At 35.8% G+C, this 19,131-nt stretch overlaps 1 protein-coding gene across 3 annotated transcripts; it reads left to right on the top strand.

Moving 5' to 3' along the window:
- Window positions 1-582: 582 nt before the first annotated feature.
- Window positions 583-18,930, top strand: POK2 (phragmoplast orienting kinesin 2). 3 transcript variants are annotated; one of them, XM_089761180.1, is made up of 39 exons: window positions 583-827; window positions 915-1,551; window positions 1,726-1,881; window positions 1,984-2,067; window positions 2,781-2,900; window positions 3,000-3,113; window positions 3,189-3,281; window positions 3,407-3,567; window positions 3,656-3,730; window positions 3,844-3,931; window positions 4,019-4,077; window positions 4,182-4,245; window positions 4,342-4,407; window positions 4,492-4,674; window positions 4,776-4,880; window positions 4,981-5,216; window positions 5,293-5,362; window positions 5,450-5,515; window positions 5,711-5,755; window positions 5,837-5,916; window positions 6,018-6,099; window positions 6,307-7,956; window positions 8,077-8,517; window positions 13,105-15,130; window positions 15,200-15,450; window positions 15,550-15,657; window positions 15,741-15,862; window positions 15,932-16,019; window positions 16,162-16,236; window positions 16,365-16,607; window positions 16,706-16,804; window positions 16,968-17,042; window positions 17,107-17,165; window positions 17,286-17,397; window positions 17,520-17,630; window positions 17,764-17,934; window positions 18,014-18,079; window positions 18,159-18,278; window positions 18,601-18,930. In XM_089761180.1, the coding sequence occupies exons 2-39, from the start codon at window positions 916-918 to the stop codon at window positions 18,733-18,735; spliced, it is 8,535 nt and encodes a 2,844-aa protein (XP_089617306.1). In that variant the 5' UTR covers window positions 583-827; window position 915; the 3' UTR covers window positions 18,736-18,930. The 3 variants fall into 3 exon arrangements, with proteins under 3 accessions (XP_089617306.1, XP_022725985.2, XP_089617307.1); XM_022870250.2 differs by having other exon boundaries at window positions 13,105-15,450; XM_089761181.1 differs by having other exon boundaries at window positions 13,105-15,450; window positions 18,606-18,749.
- Window positions 18,931-19,131: the final 201 nt, after the last annotated feature.

The following is a 19,131-nucleotide window of genomic DNA, read 5'->3' as shown; positions in this document are numbered from 1 at the left end:
TTATCTTATATTCAAGTTTCAATTCATTATTGTATTTAGTCGATTAGTTTATACAAAAATTTATATTCGATACATTGTTAATATATAAATTTTATATACTATCAGTAAATCAAATGATATCACTTTATTAATAAATAAATATCAATCCGTAAAATAAATATATAAAAATTTAATTTTTTTAAAAAATTTACTTATTAATAAATTATCGTTATCTAATTTATTTCATTAATGAGATGATATTATTCGATTCACTAATAATATATAAAATTTATACTTTGATAATACATCAAATATAAATATTTTACACAATTATTATTATATTTAATAAATTTAAAATTAAAATCTTAATATTTATAATTTTTCATCAAGAAATCATAATTTTACTATATAAACGAAGTATAAGTCAACTTATCCCCTATAAAAAGCAAGACATTGGCCCAGTGCCAACAGCTCGACCCCACATTATAATAAGTTAGCCGTTGAAGAATTTAAATCTATGTTATAATTACGTAGATACCCTCATACTTTTCATTTTTGACCCGAAGCCCCATCTAAATTCAAATCTAAAAACCGCCAACGTTTGCTTTTCCAAAATCTAAAACTCAATCTCCAACGTTCATCTTCTTAATCTCACCACCTCAATTTCAAACCCTTCCTTCCAAAGGAAAAACCCCTTTCACCAAAAGCCCAGAAACAAGCAGAGCAGCAACTTCATTACTCGAACAAAATCTTCCCAGATCTGACATGAAACCCTAATTGTTTTTTTCTCTCAAGAAAACAATTGCAGGAAACCGAATCCAGATTTTGTTTTTCAACTCCACTTTCAGGTAGGCATTTAAGGCTCTGATTTCTTTTTTTTTTTGGAATTTTTTTTTTTTGCTTTTTAACACTTTTTTTTTAACATTTTTTTCCAGAATGTTGAGAGATTTCAAATTCTTGAGGCGAAACTCAAGCAAGAACGAGGAAGTTGAGAATGTTCCAGAAAACCCCAGAGACTCACTAGCTTCTCAACCTAGCAATGATGGATTGAGTAGGGCTCCTCTCAACACGATTCAAGATCCAATGCTAAACCCTAAACCAGAACCAGAAGGAAGCATTCGCAGCCGAATCGACAAAACTCCAACAAAGCCCAAAGCTAAATTGCCCGATTCGACTTTGCCACTTAAAACCCCAGACAAACATGGATATCTGTCTAAGAATAGGTTTGGTTGGGCGAAGAATGAAGCTGCCGAATCCGATTTGCGATTTGGGGGGATGACGAATATGACGCCAAGGGTGAGTAGGGGAATAGGGAGGGCCAATTCGAGTAGTTATTCGGAGAGCAATTCGACACAGAGTACCCCAACAAAAAGCGTAAGCAAGCCTCTGGCTTCGGGTTTTAGGAACAAATACGATGGGAATGGAGGGATGCGTGGAGGGAATTTTGCTGCATTGTATAAAGGAGTGCCTAGTTCTTCATCTTGTGGTCCGCCTACTGTTGTGAATACTGTTGAAGTTCCTCACTTTGACCTTAAGGAAGACCCGTCTTTTTGGATGGATCACAATGTACAGGTAAATCATTCTAAAATCCATTTTTATTAATTTATATCTCAATTTTTTGATATAATTTGTGGAAATGGGAAACAATGTTGTCTCAATTGCACAAGTTTATCTTCCATTGTGATAATTGAGGAAAATTCTGGACTAATTTACTATTGATGGCGATGATTCTTAAAACTTAAGTAGGTTCTTATTCGTGTCCGTCCTCTCAATGGCATGGAGAGGAGCACAAATGGCTATAACAGATGCTTAAAGCAAGAAAGTTCTCAAAGCATCGTTTGGATTGGGCAACCAGAAACGAGATTCACTTTTGATCATGTGGCATGTGAAACAGTAGACCAGGTTGGGTTAAAGACAAATTAACATTTCTATGCGGAAAGATTTTCCTTTCCTGTACTCTTTCTTTTTTTTTTTTTTAAATTTTTGACACATTGGGTTTTGCAGGAAATGCTTTTTAGGATGGCCGGTCTGCCCATGGTGGAAAATTGCTTATCTGGCTATAATAGCTGTATGTTTGCCTATGGCCAGGTACTTTCTTGAAGCCTAGGATGTTTTGATATAATTTTTCTTTTCTTTGGTAGTGCAGAACAGCAACCGCATATTCTTCACACAATTAGGTCATATGAAGTAGCTCGTAGTAATATTATGGCATGTGTGGCTGAGAAAAATATAGGTGCAACACCTGACTTGGTTTCTTGTATCTGTTGCTTTGATGTGAATTCCATAACTTATTCAATGAAACTGCTCCATCAGTGTTGGGTATTCTAATCTCATGGTTTTTATGTGTCACATGTTCCCTACAAATTTGTTTATTTCTTAAATGATGCAATGATAATGTAACACTTGTCCAGGTACCCTAGCCTAAGTGTCCATTTGATGGGTTTTCAAAATTGAAGTGTGTACGTGCTAAAACAACCATGAGAACTAGGATTGTTCCTAGGAGCCCTACCTTCTCAAAAGGGAAAAGGAAAAAATAGTCAAAACTTAGTCTTGTCTAAACCAAAGTCGTTTTGTTTGTTGCTTATGCAACCATCAAAAGATACGCAACCATGCAATAATTACTACCTTTCTATCATTAGAAATATGTAGGAAAGTAAGTGAAATCCTGCAGTAGTATTCAAAATTTGGAATTGATTGTTTAATTCAACTTTAATAACCTAAGGCAATGATGCAACAAGCATTTCATTCCCTTCTTCCAAACTATATCAGTTAGCTTGACATCACTGGGTTGGCATATGCAGACAGGAAGTGGAAAGACATATACAATGCTTGGTGAGATTGAAGATTTGGAACTCAAGCCAAGTCCACAACGGGGAATGACACCACGGATATTTGAGTTTTTGTTTGCAAGAATTCAAGCTGTAATAATCTCTCTTCCAAAGTTCTTGCTAGTCACCTTTGGGCTTAATACATAGGATTGGGAAACCATGGTCATGAATGATTCTCTATCTTCATTACAGGAAGAGGAAATCCGAAGGGATGAGAAGTTAAAATACAATTGCAAGTGCTCTTTCCTAGAGATTTATAATGAACAAATAACAGATCTTCTCGATCCCTCTGCCACCAATTTGCTTGTAAGTTTATTCTTTTGTTATGTTTGCCATTCATTTGTTTCAGCTATTTTTCATTATGCCATTCTTAATTTGTAGCTGAGAGAAGATGTTAAGAAAGGAGTATACGTGGAAAATCTCTCTGAATTTGAAGTTCAGACTGTGAACGATATTTTGAAGCTTTTAACTCAGGTTACAATCCTTATCAATACTTTGTGTAGTAGGAAACTGCTGCTTAATCTTTCTGTCCGTTCTCTTTCCACTATATATATTCTTATTTTAAAGCACTGTGTTTTTTTTTTTTTTTTTTTGCATAGGGTTCTTTAAATAGGAAAGTTGCAGCAACAAATATGAACAGGGAGAGCAGTCGTTCTCATAGTGTTTTTACATGCGTAATTGAGAGCATGTGGGAAAAAGATTCCACAACTAATTTACGGTTTGCAAGATTAAACTTGGTTGATCTTGCTGGTTCAGAAAGGTGAGGTATACACCAGTTTGTTGAACTATATATATTTTAGCTTGTTTTTGTATGATGAGATTCATGTCTTTTTGATATTCTACTATAGGCAAAAAACTTCTGGTGCTGAGGGCGAGCGTTTAAAGGAAGCAGCTAGCATAAACAAATCTCTGTCAACACTAGGGTACTTAAAATATTTCCATTTTCTTCAACAAATAGGGATGATTTTTAATATATTGTTTTTGCTTTACTTATTCCTTGGTCATCAAAATTATGAGTATGTATTATCATTTGCAGTCATGTAATTATGATTCTTGTGGATGTGGCTCATGGAAAGCCACGGCACATTCCATATAGAGACTCAAAGCTCACCTTTCTTCTTCAGGTCAGTTTTTGATTCTGTTTTTTCTTCTTCTATACTGCATTGCATTTATTGGTTATGATTTAACACTTGACAATAAATATAATACAGGATTCACTTGGTGGAAATTCTAAAACAATGATAATTGCTAATGTCAGCCCGTCTATCTGGTTAGTTTCTATTTGTGATACCTTTGAAATGTTTGAACTTGCACACAATTAACTGTGATGATTTTGATTAACTTCATTTATTTTTACATTTTATCTTTTTGCAGCTGTGCAACTGAAACGCTGAACACTCTAAAGTTTGCTCAGCGAGCAAAATTAATTCAAAACAATGTGAGTTTATTCCTATTTTATGTCACAGTTTCCTTACATATTGTATAAACACACTTCAGTTTTTCACTATTAAATTTTCTCCTGTCAATGGTGTAGGCTGTTGTGAATGAAGATTCCACTGGAGATGTCATTGCACTACAAAACCAGATACGACTTCTAAAAGTGTGACACATTCATCATACTTTATTTTCTTCTAAATTCATGTGAATTGAATAATCTGTAATCTAAACTGATTCTCTTGAACAGGAAGAACTTTCTTCTCTTAAACGTCAGAATGTCTCTCGGTCTTTGTCTTTTGGTCCAACAATCAGTGGTACAATGCAATTGGAAGAAAATCCTTCTGATGATAGTACAAATGAAATGGGTCAAGAACAAGTTGATGTACTTGGATATGAATCCAAAGGCATCGTGAGAATGTCCAGTAAGCAGGTAGCTGTCTTATGCTGCAATGGTGATGTTTAGTGTTTCCCTTTAATGGAGTGTCAAACTATGGGTCTAATGATCTCTTTTGAACTCTGAAAATTTTGCAGTTAAAATCTTTGGAGACAACACTTGCTGGTGCCTTGAGAAGGGAACAAATGGCAGAAACTTCTATCAAGAAGCTTGAAGCAGAGATTGAACAATTGAACCGTTTGGTATTTTTTTTATTTTTTGCCTTTTGCCTCCTGACTTCTGAGTTTGTTCTGTTCCATTTTAAATTGTTGTCTTAAATTTTCAACACCAAATACTTTACAGGTTCATCAAAGAGAGGAAGACACCAGAAGCACTAAAATGATGCTTAGGTTTCGGGAAGACAAGATTCAAAGGATGGAGTCACTTGTTCGCAGCTTACTACCTGCAGATTCTTTTTTATTCGAAGAGAATAAAGCGCTCTCTGAAGAGATTCAGTTACTCCAAGCTAGAGTTGATAAAAATCCTGAAGTTACTCGTTTTGCTTTGGAGAATATAAGGCTTTTAGACCAACTTAGAAGGTAAGTTTTGAAACAGATGATGTGCCAAGATTTTTAACAAATTATTTGCTATTTATTCACATTGTGGCCCTTGTAGATTTCAAGAATTCTACGAAGAAGGAGAAAAAGAGATGCTACTGGAGGAAATATCGGAACTTCGTCATCAGGTATTTCAAATTCTGGCCCAAGATATTGTTATTCTTCCATTTGATTTCTTTTTTGGAGAATGTATAATTCCAGTCTTCCGTATGCAGCTGCTTCAATTTCTTGATGGAAAGTCTAAGCAGCATAGCTACCCAAGCTCAAATGATCAATTGCAGGTTCACTCTATAGTCTATAGACTACCTATTATAATAATTTATAGTTTTTCTCATCCAAACTTATTTGGTTTAGAAACGATGAGAAAAAGGATAAGTTGATTTTTCTTTACATTACTCTTTATAGAATGGAAGTGAGGCCTAATAGTTTATGAATATTGGATACCTTGGATTTATTTTATTTTTCTTCTAATGCAGGAAGCTGTTCGTATGAGTAAAGAAAATAAATCCCTACAGTTAGAGGTTGGTTTGTTCTTTGATCGGCAGAATATACATTTAAGATTAGTCTTTGGACTTATATGTCATTCTTTTTCGTTGTTTCAGTTGAAAAGCACTCTCAATGAGTTAGAAGAATGCAGGCACAACCTTAATTCTTGTTTAGAGGACAATGCAAAACTTAGTAGGTGAGAAGATCTGGTTTTATTTTCAGCTAAAATAAAATATAACTTTTTTTATGAAGATCGAAACCATTGATTGTTGCTGGCATTTTCTTGCATTTCTGCAGAGAAATTAACTATTTACATAGTATGTTGAATAGCTTCAAGTCTTCAGCTTGTCATCAAGATGGCAATGTCCAAACCATAAAGGTATGTTATCAGTTTTGCTATTATTATTGTTTTAGCTTACGGGATCTCAATTAGTATGGAAGAAAACACATATTGGTTTAAGGACTCTTGAATGGAATCAATCAATACCTATTTTCTAACAATAAGGTTATATTTGACCAGCCATTTGTTGCCTTTTTTATTTTGGTAATTTACCTGCTAACGAGAGGAAGTAAACATCAATTTCAGGATCCAAAGGAGATGAATTCAATTCAGGCGATGACAAATGCTGAGCAAATTATGGATTTGCAGTTGGAATTGGATATACTGAAGATTATTCTTCAAGAAGAGAAAATATCTCATGGTGAAGTAGAAGAAAGGACAAAATGCTTAACTAGTGATCTTGAGATGGCAAAAGAAAAACTTTTGTTGCTGAGCAAACAAGTTGAAGATACAAATGGTGAACTAGAAGAAGCAAAGTCTGTAATTGAAGCACTTGAGTCCCAACAATTTTTGTCAATCAATGAGATGGACGACTTACGGAAAAGCAACAGTCATCTTCTGAAGCTTTTGAGTGAACAAGAAGTTGAAATTATTGCCTTGAAAAAGCAACTTTCCACTAGAGCTTTTAGAGATCACCCACCACCTGTAAAGTTTGAGAGTGAAGACTCCACACTACAACTAAAACTAAAGAGGATGCATGACTCTCTTGATAAGGCCAAGAAAATGAATATCTGGTACCACAGTGATCGTGCTATTCAGGCATCTAACGAAAAAGAAATGGATGAAATTCGTCGGCAGGCTGAAGCTGAAACTGCTGAGGTTATTGTCTGTTTACAGGAAGAACTTGCTATTCTTCAGCAGCAAGTCCATGATTGTCATTTGAAAGAGACGGAGGCTCAAAAGGGTGCCACCGTGTTAGAAACTGAGTTGAAGAAGTTGCAAGAAAAGGTATGTATGTTGACAGAAGATAATAAAAGGTTACTTGGAAAGCTTGAATTGAAAGATGGGGAGCTAAGGACGTTATCAGAAGAGTGGGAACTGCTAGGTTCTGAGATTGAAAATATACTTGTTGATGGTCATGAGGAACTTGTTGATGCCTCTAATCAACTGGACCTCATTTCCTGTTCCTTTCCACAGAGAAGGATTTGGATTTCTGAGCAAGTTGGCAGGGTGGTCAGAATACTCTCGGAAAAGGAATTATTGATTGAAGAGCTTGGAAGATGCCTAGAGGATGCAACAGATAAAAGAAGTGAGCTGGAATGTATGCTGAAGTCTTTGAGGGGCGCTGCACTGGTTATCAATGAAGCACAGCAGCAAGAATGCAATGAAAAGGAGAAAGAAATTGTTCTACTGAAGACAGAACTGAATGCAAAAACATCTATCATGAAAAAGCTGGAGGACAAAATGAAGATAACTGAAGATGACCTAAGAAATGCATCTGTTTGTGCAACTGTTGCTTTTGTACTTGTGAATAGATTATCAGAGGCAAACCTTAATCATCTCAATGCATTGAAGGATAAGGACATGCGACTTGCAGAATTAGCGGAGATGATCTTGAGTAAGGATGCTATTCTCATACACCAAGCTACCATGATTGAAGAAGCAGAAAAACATATTCATTCCCTTAAAAATGAAGTTGCAAAGTCAGAGGAAGCTTGCGCTGAACTTGGGCAGAGGCGTTTGGAGGAGGAGCAGCGTGCTGCTTCTATGAAACAAAAGCTTGAAGATATGGAAGAGAATGACATTTTGAAGACACAGGAGAAGCTGTCTGAGCTAAGAACTGGCGTATCCACACTCAGGGCTCACATGGGCTTGTATAGAGATTGTGACAGAATTCCTGAAAGAAGCGTTAGGGAAAGGCTTTATACCTCTGATGAAGGCATTGATGAAAGACGGGTAAGCTAATGCTCTTGGTTTCTGATAGACAGATTGGTCGCTGTCGCCTTTTTTTTTTTTCTTGTAGTTATTCTTTGAAAAGGGTGATCAATTTTTTGCTACACCTGGATGTTGTTGCAGTCAAACATAGTAACAGATGACAAGGACTTGCACTCTGTTCAGGACCTGGAGACTGATTGTTCCTTCAAAGTTGGAGAGATTCTGCATGGATCTCCATGTGATGAGAAATGTATGGAGTCTGGGAAATCTTGCAAGAATCTGTGTGATAGAGAAGTGGCCATTATTCTGTTAAAAAAGGAAATAGAATTAGCAATGGAAAGCTTAAAAGAGGTTCAAGCTGAGATGGGAAAAATATGCAATGAAAAAGAGGAGATCCAGTTGTCTGAGAAGCAGAGCAAGGAAAGCCTAAGGTGCCTCGCAAAACATGCACTGGCTCTCGAAGAAACAATGAGTGACTTCGAAAAGGTATTGGAACTCAAGATTGGAGCTGTCAATCATAAGATAGATACAGTTGAGCAAACTATGCAACAAATCAGAACCCACTGGCACCAGACAAAAGAGGTAAATTGTCTAACTTTTTAAACGTATATTCTTATAACCATGTAAAAACATTTTTGTTGTGTTTTTATGTGTCTCTCTGGGTGTTGTTGAAAGGTAACCATGTCCACCGATTGGTTTTTTCTTACCGTAAGTTTTGAATCAAATTTTTAGTTTGTAGGCTAGCCGATCCCTCTATTTTGGCTGGTTTGGCCATGTCATTATCCTTAAGGGTTTTTATACCCAAATCAGCTAAGAAACAAGCACTTCGGCAGGGAATAATAAAAGTAGGTGTTGACATGTCTCAATTTAGCTAGAATAACTGTTGAATGGTTGAACTGAACAAAAAGGAAAAGGCCTAATCAAGTGCTTTGTGGAAATTGAATGTATATTGAAAAACTGTTTCTTTTCAATTATACAAGAATCTTAGGTTTATATACAACTAACTAGGGGTTAAACTAGGAAACTAAATCTTCCTTAATTCTAGGGATACAAATACTTAATTCTAGAGATACAAATATAAATATACAGATTACAAGATTACAACCAGCTGTAAATAAGTGTTTTCCCACAATCCCCCTCAAGCTGATGAATAGGTGTTTTCCATTCTCAACTTTGAAATAATTTCTTGAAATGTTGCACTGCTGAGACCTTTAGTCAACACATCTGCAAGTTGACCCTTGGTTGATACATAAGGTGTACAAATCAAGCCACTATCTAGTTTCTCTTTTATGAAATGCCGGTCTACTTCAATGTGTTTTGTTCTGTCATGTTGCACAGGATTGTGTGCAATGCTTATTGCAGACTTGTTATCACAGTAGAGTCTCATTGGTCCATCCCACTTGATCTTCAAGTCTTCTAGGATAATTTTTAACCATAGTAGTTCACAAATTCCTTGAACCATTGCTCTGAACTCTGCTTCAGCACTTGATCTTGCCACCACATTCTGTTTTTTACTCCTCCAAGTCACAAGATTACCACCTAAGAAAGTGCAGTAGCCTGAGGTAGATCTTCTATCAGTTACTGAACTTGCATAATCAGCATCTGTATATGCTTCTAGAACTAACCCCTAATCTTTTTTGAATAAGATACCTCTCTCAGGATTGGCCTTCAAATAGTGCAATATACGGTAGACAACCTGTAAGTGCACTTCTTTAGGATTATGCATAAATTGACTTGTCACACTCACAGCATATGCTATATCAGGTCTAGTATGTGAGAGATAAATGAGTCTTCCAACTAATCTTTGGTACATCTCTCTATTTACAGCAGCATCTTCATTAGCTTCTCCAATTTTATGATTAGGATCTATAGGGGTATTTGCAGGTTTACATGCAAGCTTCCCAGTTTCCTTCAGAAGATCCATCACATATTTCTGTTGTGAGATAAAAATACCATGCCGTGAGTGAGCTACTTCAATTCCTAAGAAGTACTTCAATCTCCCAAGCTCTTTTATCTCAAATTCTCTAGCCAAACACTATTTTAGAGATTCTCTCTCTTTTTCATCATCTCCAGTTACAATTATATCATCAACATACACTAATAGAACTGTGACTCTCCCTGAATCAGAGTGCTTGATAAACAATGTGTGATCTCCTTGACTCTGTTTATATCCCATTGCTAGCATCACTTTGGCAAATCTCCCCGAACCAAGCTCTAGGAGACTATTTAAGGCCATATAAAGCCTTTTTTAGCCTGCATACTTTGTTTGCTTCTAGATGACCTCCAAATCCCGATGGAACCTTCATATATATTTCTTCTTCCAAATCACCATGTAAAAAAGCATTCTTTACATCAAATTGTTGAAGCTGCCAATTGTAATTTGCAGCCAATGATAACAAAATCCTAACTGTATTCATCTTGGCAACTGGAGCAAAGGTTTCTTGATAATCCACTCCATAGGTCTGAGTGTAACCTTTAGCCACTAACCTGGCTTTATACCTTTCAACAATACCATCTGCCTTGTATTTTACAGTGAAAACCCATTTACACCCCCTGGATTTTTTCCTTTAGGCAACTCTACCAGTTCCTATGTCTGATTTTTCTCTAGGCCTCCATTTCTATTTTCATGGCTTGCCTCCATTTCTCATTGGATAATGCCTCGGATAATGTAGTTGGAATAGAAATAGTGTTTAAGCTCGCAAGAAAATTTTTGTGGGATGGTGAGAATTTTTCAAATGACACAAAATTAGATATTGGGTATAGTGGATGCTTGGTACATTCTCTGGTTCCTTTCCTAATGGCAATAGGCAAATCATAATCACTAGTTATAGTTTTAGGAGATTCATGCTCATTTTGAGAAACAGAGTCAAAAACTGTAGTTACCTCATTTCCAGAGTTAGGATCAGGTTCTTGGACTGGCACTGGTTTAGGATCTGAAACTTTCCTTCTTGAGTACACCTGTAATTCCTTCATAGAATCAAGAACAATATTATCCTTTATCACATCTTCCGTATTGGAATGGGTTCAGACTCAAATTCAATGTTTGACTTGGGCTCAGCAGAAGCAGGTTTCGACTCATAAGAATTAATGGGTGTAAATGTTGAAGAAGGGGGCAAATCAAGCAAAAAGAAGTCTTTATCCTTATCTTCCATGAATGAAGCCTCCCCCTGAAGATAAGGTTGAGTAAAAAATGGTTTATTTTCTTCAAAAGTGACATCTGCAGACACATAAAATTTTTTGGTAGGAGGATGATAGCACTTATATCCTTTTTGAGTTGAAGAATATCCCACAAAAATACACTTAATCGCTGTTGGATCCAACTTTCCCCTGTTATGACTGTGAACATGAACAAATGATGTACAACCAAATATCCTAGGTGTGAAATTGTTTGTGGTATTAAGATTGGGATAAAATTGTGAGAGTAGTTCCATAGGAGTTTTAAATCCCAAAACTCTTGAAGATAACCTATTTATAATATGTGTGGCAGTGAGAACAGCTTCCCCTTAATAAGATTTAGGTACATTTGCTTGAAAAAGAAAGGCTCGGGTTGTGGCTAATAAATGGTTGTTTTTTCTCTCTGCCACTCCATTCTGCTGTGGAGTATTAACACAAGATGACTCATAGATAATCTCCTCTTTTTGGAAATAGGTGGATAGACTCTGGTTGAAGTAGTCTCTTGCATTATCAGACCTAAATCTCTTGATTCTTACTCCAAATTGATTTTGGATCATGTTTTGGAAGCTTAAAAACATACTATTCACATCTGATTTGGATTTAAGTAAAAAAACCCAAGAGACCCTAGTACAATCATCTATGAATGAAACAAACCATCTCGCACCAGAAATATTAAGAATTGTAGAGGGACCCCAAATGTCATTATGAATCAAGTAAAAGGGAGTATAACTTCTTTTGTTACTGATTGGAAAAGACACACGTCTATGTTTTGCAAATTCGCAAATATCAAATGAAAATCTTCAACATTTAATTCTTTGAACAAAGAAGGAAACATGTTTCTCAAGGTTCCAAAAGAAGGATGTCCAAGACGAAAATGATAAAGTCAGATTTTATCTTTATTGGAAGATTTTTCAGAAAAAAATGAGAAAGGTAAACTATTTTTGATACTACTTGTGTTATTTGATGTCTCAAGATAGTATAGTCTATCCTTCTCCTTAGCAAATCCAATCATCTTCCCTGAACTCTGGTCTTGAAATTCACAATAAGATAAAAAGTTACTTTGCAATTCATATCTCTGGTAAGTTTTTGTATAGATATCAGATTAGTAGACAATCCAGGAACATGAAGAACATTTTTTAGAACAAACGAGAGATTAACTTGAACATCTCCTAATCCTGCCACTGTAGAAAGTGAACCATCAGCAACAACAATTTTTTTATTACTAGGACACAGGTTATATGTACTAAACTTTTGTGAGGAATGTGTCATGTGGTCTGTGGCTCCTGAGTCAATGACCCAAGAACTCGTAATAGGCTTAGCCGAGACATTTAATCCATGAGAACCAGAAGCATTACCTGAACTAGAAACTTTACCCAAAGAACATACCGTAGTAGGCTTTTCAAGGATTTTCAATAAGTTTCTCAGCTTTTCAATCTCTTCCCTGTTGAACTCTCCTTGTTTCTGAGACATCTGTAGTACTCCAGTGATTTTCTCAGTTAACATTTCCTCAAATTGGGTGATAGTGATATCTTTCTTTGAAAGGGTTTGGCAATGAAGGCTTAAACAGGATTCGACAATGAAGGCCTAAAAAAGTCGGCAATGAAGGCCTAAAAAAGTCAGCAATGAAGGCTGAAAATTTTTCTTCCCAAGAAGAGCCTAAGGCTCTGATACCATGTGGAAATTGAATGTATATTGAAAAACTGCTTCTTTTCAATTATACAAGAATTTTAGGTTTATATACAACTAACTAGGGGTTAAACTAGGAAACTAAATCTTCCTTAATTCTAGGGATACAAATATAAATATACAGATTACAAGATTACAACCAGCTGTAAATAAGTGTTTTCCCACATGTTTAAATACAACTTGATTGCTAGCTCGGGCAAAGAAATGTAAATTCCTGTATTGCTTTTACCCTTATAAACTAGAAGTAAATCATATTTAGTTTTATCAATACTTTACCTTATGTTTTCCTTTTCCAATCTTGTTGGGCAGTTTCTTGAACTTGAAGTCAGTGATGCAAAGATAATTGCAACTCAGAAAGCTGCAGAGGCTTTTTGTATTCTTGCTAAATTTGAGGAGGCAAAAGATACCATAACAGAAGCAGATATTATGATCAATGGACTCATGATTGCTAATGAAACCATGAAGCTTGATATTAATAGGCAGAAGCAAGTGGAAACCATGCTAGTTGATGAGAGGGATGCACTAATTACCCAGGTACAAAGCTTGCAATCCATTAATGTTCTGAAGGATCAGCAACTTGAAGACCTTGAAGGGCAGTTTGGATCAAGTTTGACAGAGACAAGGAATCTGGTTGCTGAACTGGAGGGTCTCATCAGTGAGGTGCAAACTACTTTCTCTCAGAATGTCATGGCTGTGGTTTCTGATTGCCTTTGCCTTAAGTCTCTGCTGTATAATTCGATGAAGTTAGCACGGTCATCACTTGAAGATGTCTGGTCGGAGATAATCGTGAAGGACTGTGCAGTATCAGTGCTTCACCTATGTCATATGGGAATTTTGTTGGAAACCCTGACAGGGCTGAATGCGGAGAATGGTTTGCTTCAACATGGCTTGTCCGAGTCAAATGCTGTTATGGCTGATTTGAGGGAGCACAATTCCAAGTCAAGAAGAGAGCTTGAAATATGTAGAGTTATTCAGGGAAAACTTCTAGCTGATATTAGGCATAGTTTTGATCGAATATCAAAGAAGGAAGAGGAAACTGATGAGCTTAGTGTCAAATTAGTCACTTTTGAGAAAAAGATATGTGATTTACAGTTTCAAGAGGAAGTTATGTTGCAAAGATCTAACTATATGGGATCTCAACTTACAGTTCTAATGAAGGAATTGGATTCGAGTAACACAAATTTTGAAGCTTGCCTTCTTGATCAAGGGCAACTGCTAAAAGATAAAGAAGAGCTTTTTAAATCTCAGGGTGAGATTTGTATGGTAGAATTGTGGAACAAAGTCTTTGAGTCTCTTATATTGGCATCAGAGATGGAACAAATGGTTGTCTGCTTAGCTGATTCCAGAAAAGAGCTTACCGATGCTTATGCTGTCCTTGATGGTTTAAAGAAAGAAATTATTTTTTCAAAAGTAGATGCATGTTTGAAGGAACAGCTCTTGGTGGAGTGGGAAATTGAGTCGTCTTTTCTACAAAAAAATGTTGAAGAAGCACAAAGTGAGTTAAGAAACTTGAGGAAAGAGAACTGTCTACTTCTCCAGGATCTGGAGGAGAAGAAATCTGATCTTGAATCCTCTGTGAGTTGGCTTGGTTCTTCTAATATGGAACTTCACCAGTTGAAAGAAAAAACTTTTTCCTTGGAGACTTGCATTACTGGTCTACAAACTGATCTACAGCTGAAATCCATGGAATTGAAGGAACTCGAACATTCTCAATCTATGATCATGGAGGATTTAGGTTTGAAGAGTCATGATTTGCAAATTTCTGTTGAGAGAGTAAACACATTAAGGGAAGAGAATGCTCTCTTGAGCAAGAAACTAAGATCTCTTGAGAAAAATAAGCTTCAAGCCTACAACAAGTCAAGCTTGAATGCTGCAAAATGTGTTGATTCAGTGGAATGTATAGATATGGCAGGTAGCAGGTTATTTGGCATACTGAATAAAGAAGGTGTTACAATTGCTGATAAAATGTTTCATGAGTTGCTTGATAATGCAGAGTGGATATCTAAGTTCATAGAAGAGTTTGAGTACTTAGAGCATCGTGCCAAAGAGCTGGAATCTGAAAATGTGACTCTCCAGGCAGAGTTATCAAGGAAGGATAAGGTTTTGAAAGGTCTATTATTTGATCTCAGTCTATTACAAGAGTCTGCTTCTAATAACAAGGATCAAAAAGATGAAATTGAGGAAATGGTTTCTTCTTTGGAGGCTTTAGAAGATGAGCTTGCTGTAAAATCAAGTGAACTTAATGAGGCTGTTAGTCATGGTCAAATGCTTGAAGTGCAGCTGCAAGAGAAGCTAGACATGATCTCCAGTCTTCAGTTGGATATTTCAGATGAAGGTGAGTCTTTGAAACTTCTCTGGTCTGAAAATCAGGAGTTGAAAGCTCATATTGAACATGCCTTAGCAGAAAAAAGTTCTCTTGAGGAAAAACTGAGAGAAAGAACAAAGATCACTGAGAGCTTGGAGGTGGAACTCTCAGAAATGAGTAATGCCCTTTCCCAAATGAATGATACCATAGAGTCCTTGACTAGCAATTTTAATGAACTTGCTGGTGAAAGAGATCAGCTTCACATGAAGGTGCTTAGCTTGGAAGAAAAGCTTGGAAAGGCACAGGCTGAGGCTAAACAAAGTGAAGCTATTGCAATGGAAGCTCAACAGGTATGGTCTAGTTTAACATTGTATAAAATAGTATTCCCTTTCTTACTTTTAATTTAATAATTCATGTCATATAATTGTATCCATTAAATTTGATGATAGATGGCTGAATCAAGGAAGGCATATGCTGAAGACAAAGAAGCTGAGGTGAAGCTATTAGAGAGATCTGTTGAAGAGCTAGAATGTACTATAAATGTTCTGGAAAACAAGGTCAGATTTTGCAATGTGATAAAGATGCATGAAATTACTACTCCTATCATAATCATATTTAACAAATCCCAAACTTGTGTTAGGTTGACATTATCAAAGGAGAAGCTGAACGTCAACGATTACAAAGAGAGGAGCTAGAATCGGAGCTTCATGCTGTATTAGTTCAGATGCAGAATGTTAAAAATGCTGATGCTGACATGAAAAGGTTTGGAAATATTGCTCTAATCTGATTTGTGGTGTGGATTGGTAACATATGATTTCTTTGTTTCTGCAGGTGTTTAGATGAGAAGAAGAAAGATCTTCAACAAGCCCTGGATCATATTCAAATTCTTGAAACAGATATATCTAACAAGGATAAAGAGGTGAAAGCTTTCCGTTGAACTGTGGCTTAGTTATATGTAACTTTCTTTTAAGCTTATAATGCTGAAAAATGCAATTTTTTTTAAAGCAAAGCCTAGGTGGGTGCAGTGTTTTGATTGATATGTTTCCATTATTGTTCAACAGATTGCCCAATGCAAAACACATATTTCTGAACTAAATTTGCATGCTGAAGCCCAAGCGAATGAGTATAAGCAAAAGGTATGCCAATGTACATTGATTGGATTAGGCTGTTCTGCTGCATTTTTTTCTGGCCTACTTGGATTAGAGTACATGTTCTTTTTCCCTGATTTTCTAACCATTTTGAAAACTACAAAAACTGGAAACAGTTCAAGGCATTGGAAGCCATGGCTGAACAAGTCAAACCTGAAGGTTACTTCACCCAGGCCCAAAGTCATTCTGCGAACAAGTTAGAGAAAAATGTGGCAAAGCCGAGAGGCTCTGGTTCCCCATTCAAATGCATTGGATTGGGCTTGGCACAACAAATAAAATCGGAGAAGGATGAGGATCTTACAGCTGCAAGGCTGCGCATTGAAGAATTAGAAACCTTAGCAGCAAATCGACAGAAAGAGGTAGGCTTTACTACATGCATGTTCATTATACAGCTTTCTTATAAGCTCTGGAGTTTGAACTTGCTAGTTACTTTGTTTAAACATGCTCCTTTTCACAGATATTTGGTCTCAATGCAAGACTAGCAGCTGCAGAGAGCATGACCCATGATGTGATTCGAGATTTATTGGGAGTCAAATTGGACATGACAAATTATGTGGTAACCAAATTTACTTATATACTCCATTATTAAACCATTTTAATAATGGCTTTGTCACTTTATAATATATTTTGATTTAAGATCAAAGAAAAGGAAAAGAATAATCATACATACAATTATGGTTGAATTTGTCTATCTTATGATTCTCTTCTTTTTAATGTAGTCATTGTTGGATGATCAGCAAGTGGAGAAACTAGCAGAGAAGGCTAGACTTGATTGTTTAGAATCTCAAGTGAAGGTATGGTTTGCGTGGCTACTTTGAATTTATGTTCCGATTTACTCCAATTATGTCATCCTTACAGGAGCATGAGGTTGTCAAGCTTAAGCAGCAACTCAATGAATTTGTTGAGGAGAGGCGAGGGTGAGCAAACATAACTTTAAAAGGAAAATCTATAAGCTAAAGTTCTGATTGGTTATTGTCAGCTATCTATTTCATATTTTTAAGTATGTTCAGGTTTTGCTGCACATCTTATTTTGACAGGTGGCTTGAGGAAATTGATAGAAAACAGGCTGAGCTGGTAGCTGCGCAAATAGCATTGGAGAAGCTTCGTCAGCGAGATCAGTTGCTTAAAACTGAAAATGAAATGCTGAAGGTTAAAGTCTTCAAACTTTTCTATATAATAAAGTGTCAGATTTAGTTATTCCTTGTATAGAGTACCTAGCTGATTTTCCATCTTTGTTGAATCTCGGTTTTGGACTCCTATGGTATCTTTAGATGGAGAATGTAAATTACAAGAGGAAGGTGATGGAACTTGAAGGAGAAGTAAAGAAGCTGTCTGGCCAGCAAAACCTCCAACAGCGAATTCATCACCATGCCAAAATTAAGGCAAGATTTTACTCTTTTTTTGCTGCTAAATTTGGTGATATTGAACTTCCGAAGTTTAAGGACTTTCTCCTCCAAATCAATGCCAACTCTGATCTGCCTTTTTTTTTCAACAATTTTTTGAATGCTGTAATAGGAGGAAAATAACATGCTAAAAATTCAAAATGAAGACCTTGGTGCCAAACTGCGGAGGACAGAGCTTGTCCTTTCACGTGTCAGGGAAGAGCTTGCTCATTATCGCGCTTCTATTGGGAAAAATCCTCATATTAACTTTGACGAGGAGCAACGTTTGAATAATAAACTGAGGGTTAGTCCATTGAATTATCTCTTGTAGTAGACTTAAGACAATGTTACAGTGTGTTTAATCTTCTATAACTCTGTTACAGGAATCTGATGATGACAGGATGCAACTAGCACAGAAGTTACTGGGATTGTGTACAAGTATTCTAAAGGTACGTCAATAGTGATTGACCTCTTGGGTTTCTCAATCACAACTATGAATTATGTTTCTCATTTGAATCAAACTTTCAGGCTGCTGGTATAAGAAAACCAGTTTCTGATATATGCCCTGCTGCTGCTGAAGAGGCACTCGAGCAGCTCCAAAATAAAGTCATCTCACTTGAAAGAGAATTGCAAAGTTTGACACTCAAGGTAAATAACAGATGGCTCTTTATTTGATTGATTATTTTGTTAAAATCATAAACGCCAAATTTCGAGTTAAATCAATCTATATAAATTTCTAATCGTTCCAAGAAAAAAAATTTTCTAATTTATGCAGTTCTCAATAGTCAAACACATGATTTCTACTGAAGTGGGATAACCAAAAAACTATATGCATTATCTGTTTGATTGTTACATATTTGATGGCTTGTTTCATGATAATGTGTGTAACATTCATATACATACATACATACATACATACATACATGTATATTTTTCTTGGCTGTTGGGTTGAAAGAACAATCTTTTGCAGAATAGGATTACTAGTGAAAGAAACAGATTGTCAGACCTAATGCCCCCGACTTCACCAGTAAGTACAAGAACAGAAAACAGTCATACTCCAAAAAGGGTATCCCAAGCTCCATTTCTTTCTACATTAGATCGATAGCCACGTGTCAAATTCAAAGGAGAATGCAATAGTAGCTTTTGTTTTGCTAAAAGTATTGATAATCAATTTCTTTTATACTTGTATAACATTCCTTATATTATAATTTTTTATACTCAATACTTGTATAATATTTATTGTTTAATATTCTGATTTTATTCATTATCAATTGCATTAATTAAAATTTATTTATTTTTACTATTTGTTAAAATTTTTCATACTGTTTAATTAATAAATTACATTGTTTGCATTTAATGTAGAAAAAAATACATTAATTACAAAAGATACCAGTACCTATAAAGTAGAGGTTAAAAATATTATTTAAGAAAATTTGTTTGCATTAAAATGTGTATTGTTTTCACTAAATTCAAGAGCAAACAATATATTAATAGCAAGTTT

The sequence above is a fragment of the Durio zibethinus genome, chromosome 5 (assembly GCF_047325235.1).
Source record: "Durio zibethinus cultivar Kanyao isolate XHJ-2024 chromosome 5, ASM4732523v1, whole genome shotgun sequence".
Lineage (NCBI taxonomy): Eukaryota > Viridiplantae > Streptophyta > Magnoliopsida > Malvales > Malvaceae > Durio > Durio zibethinus.
Note: the sequence above shows the minus strand (reverse complement) of the source record. Positions and strands in the feature narration are given on the sequence as shown.

Excerpts from the sequence above, each read along its gene's own strand:
- POK2 (XM_022870250.2), top strand. The coding sequence starts at position 916 with ATGTTGAGAGATTTCAAATTCTTGAGGCGAAACTCAAGCAAGAACGAG. Across the intron at positions 5,917-6,017 it reads GACAATGCAAAACTTAGTAG|AGAAATTAACTATTTACATA; the intron begins GTGAGAAGATCT and ends GCATTTCTGCAG. Across the intron at positions 6,100-6,306 it reads GCAATGTCCAAACCATAAAG|GATCCAAAGGAGATGAATTC; the intron begins GTATGTTATCAG and ends CATCAATTTCAG.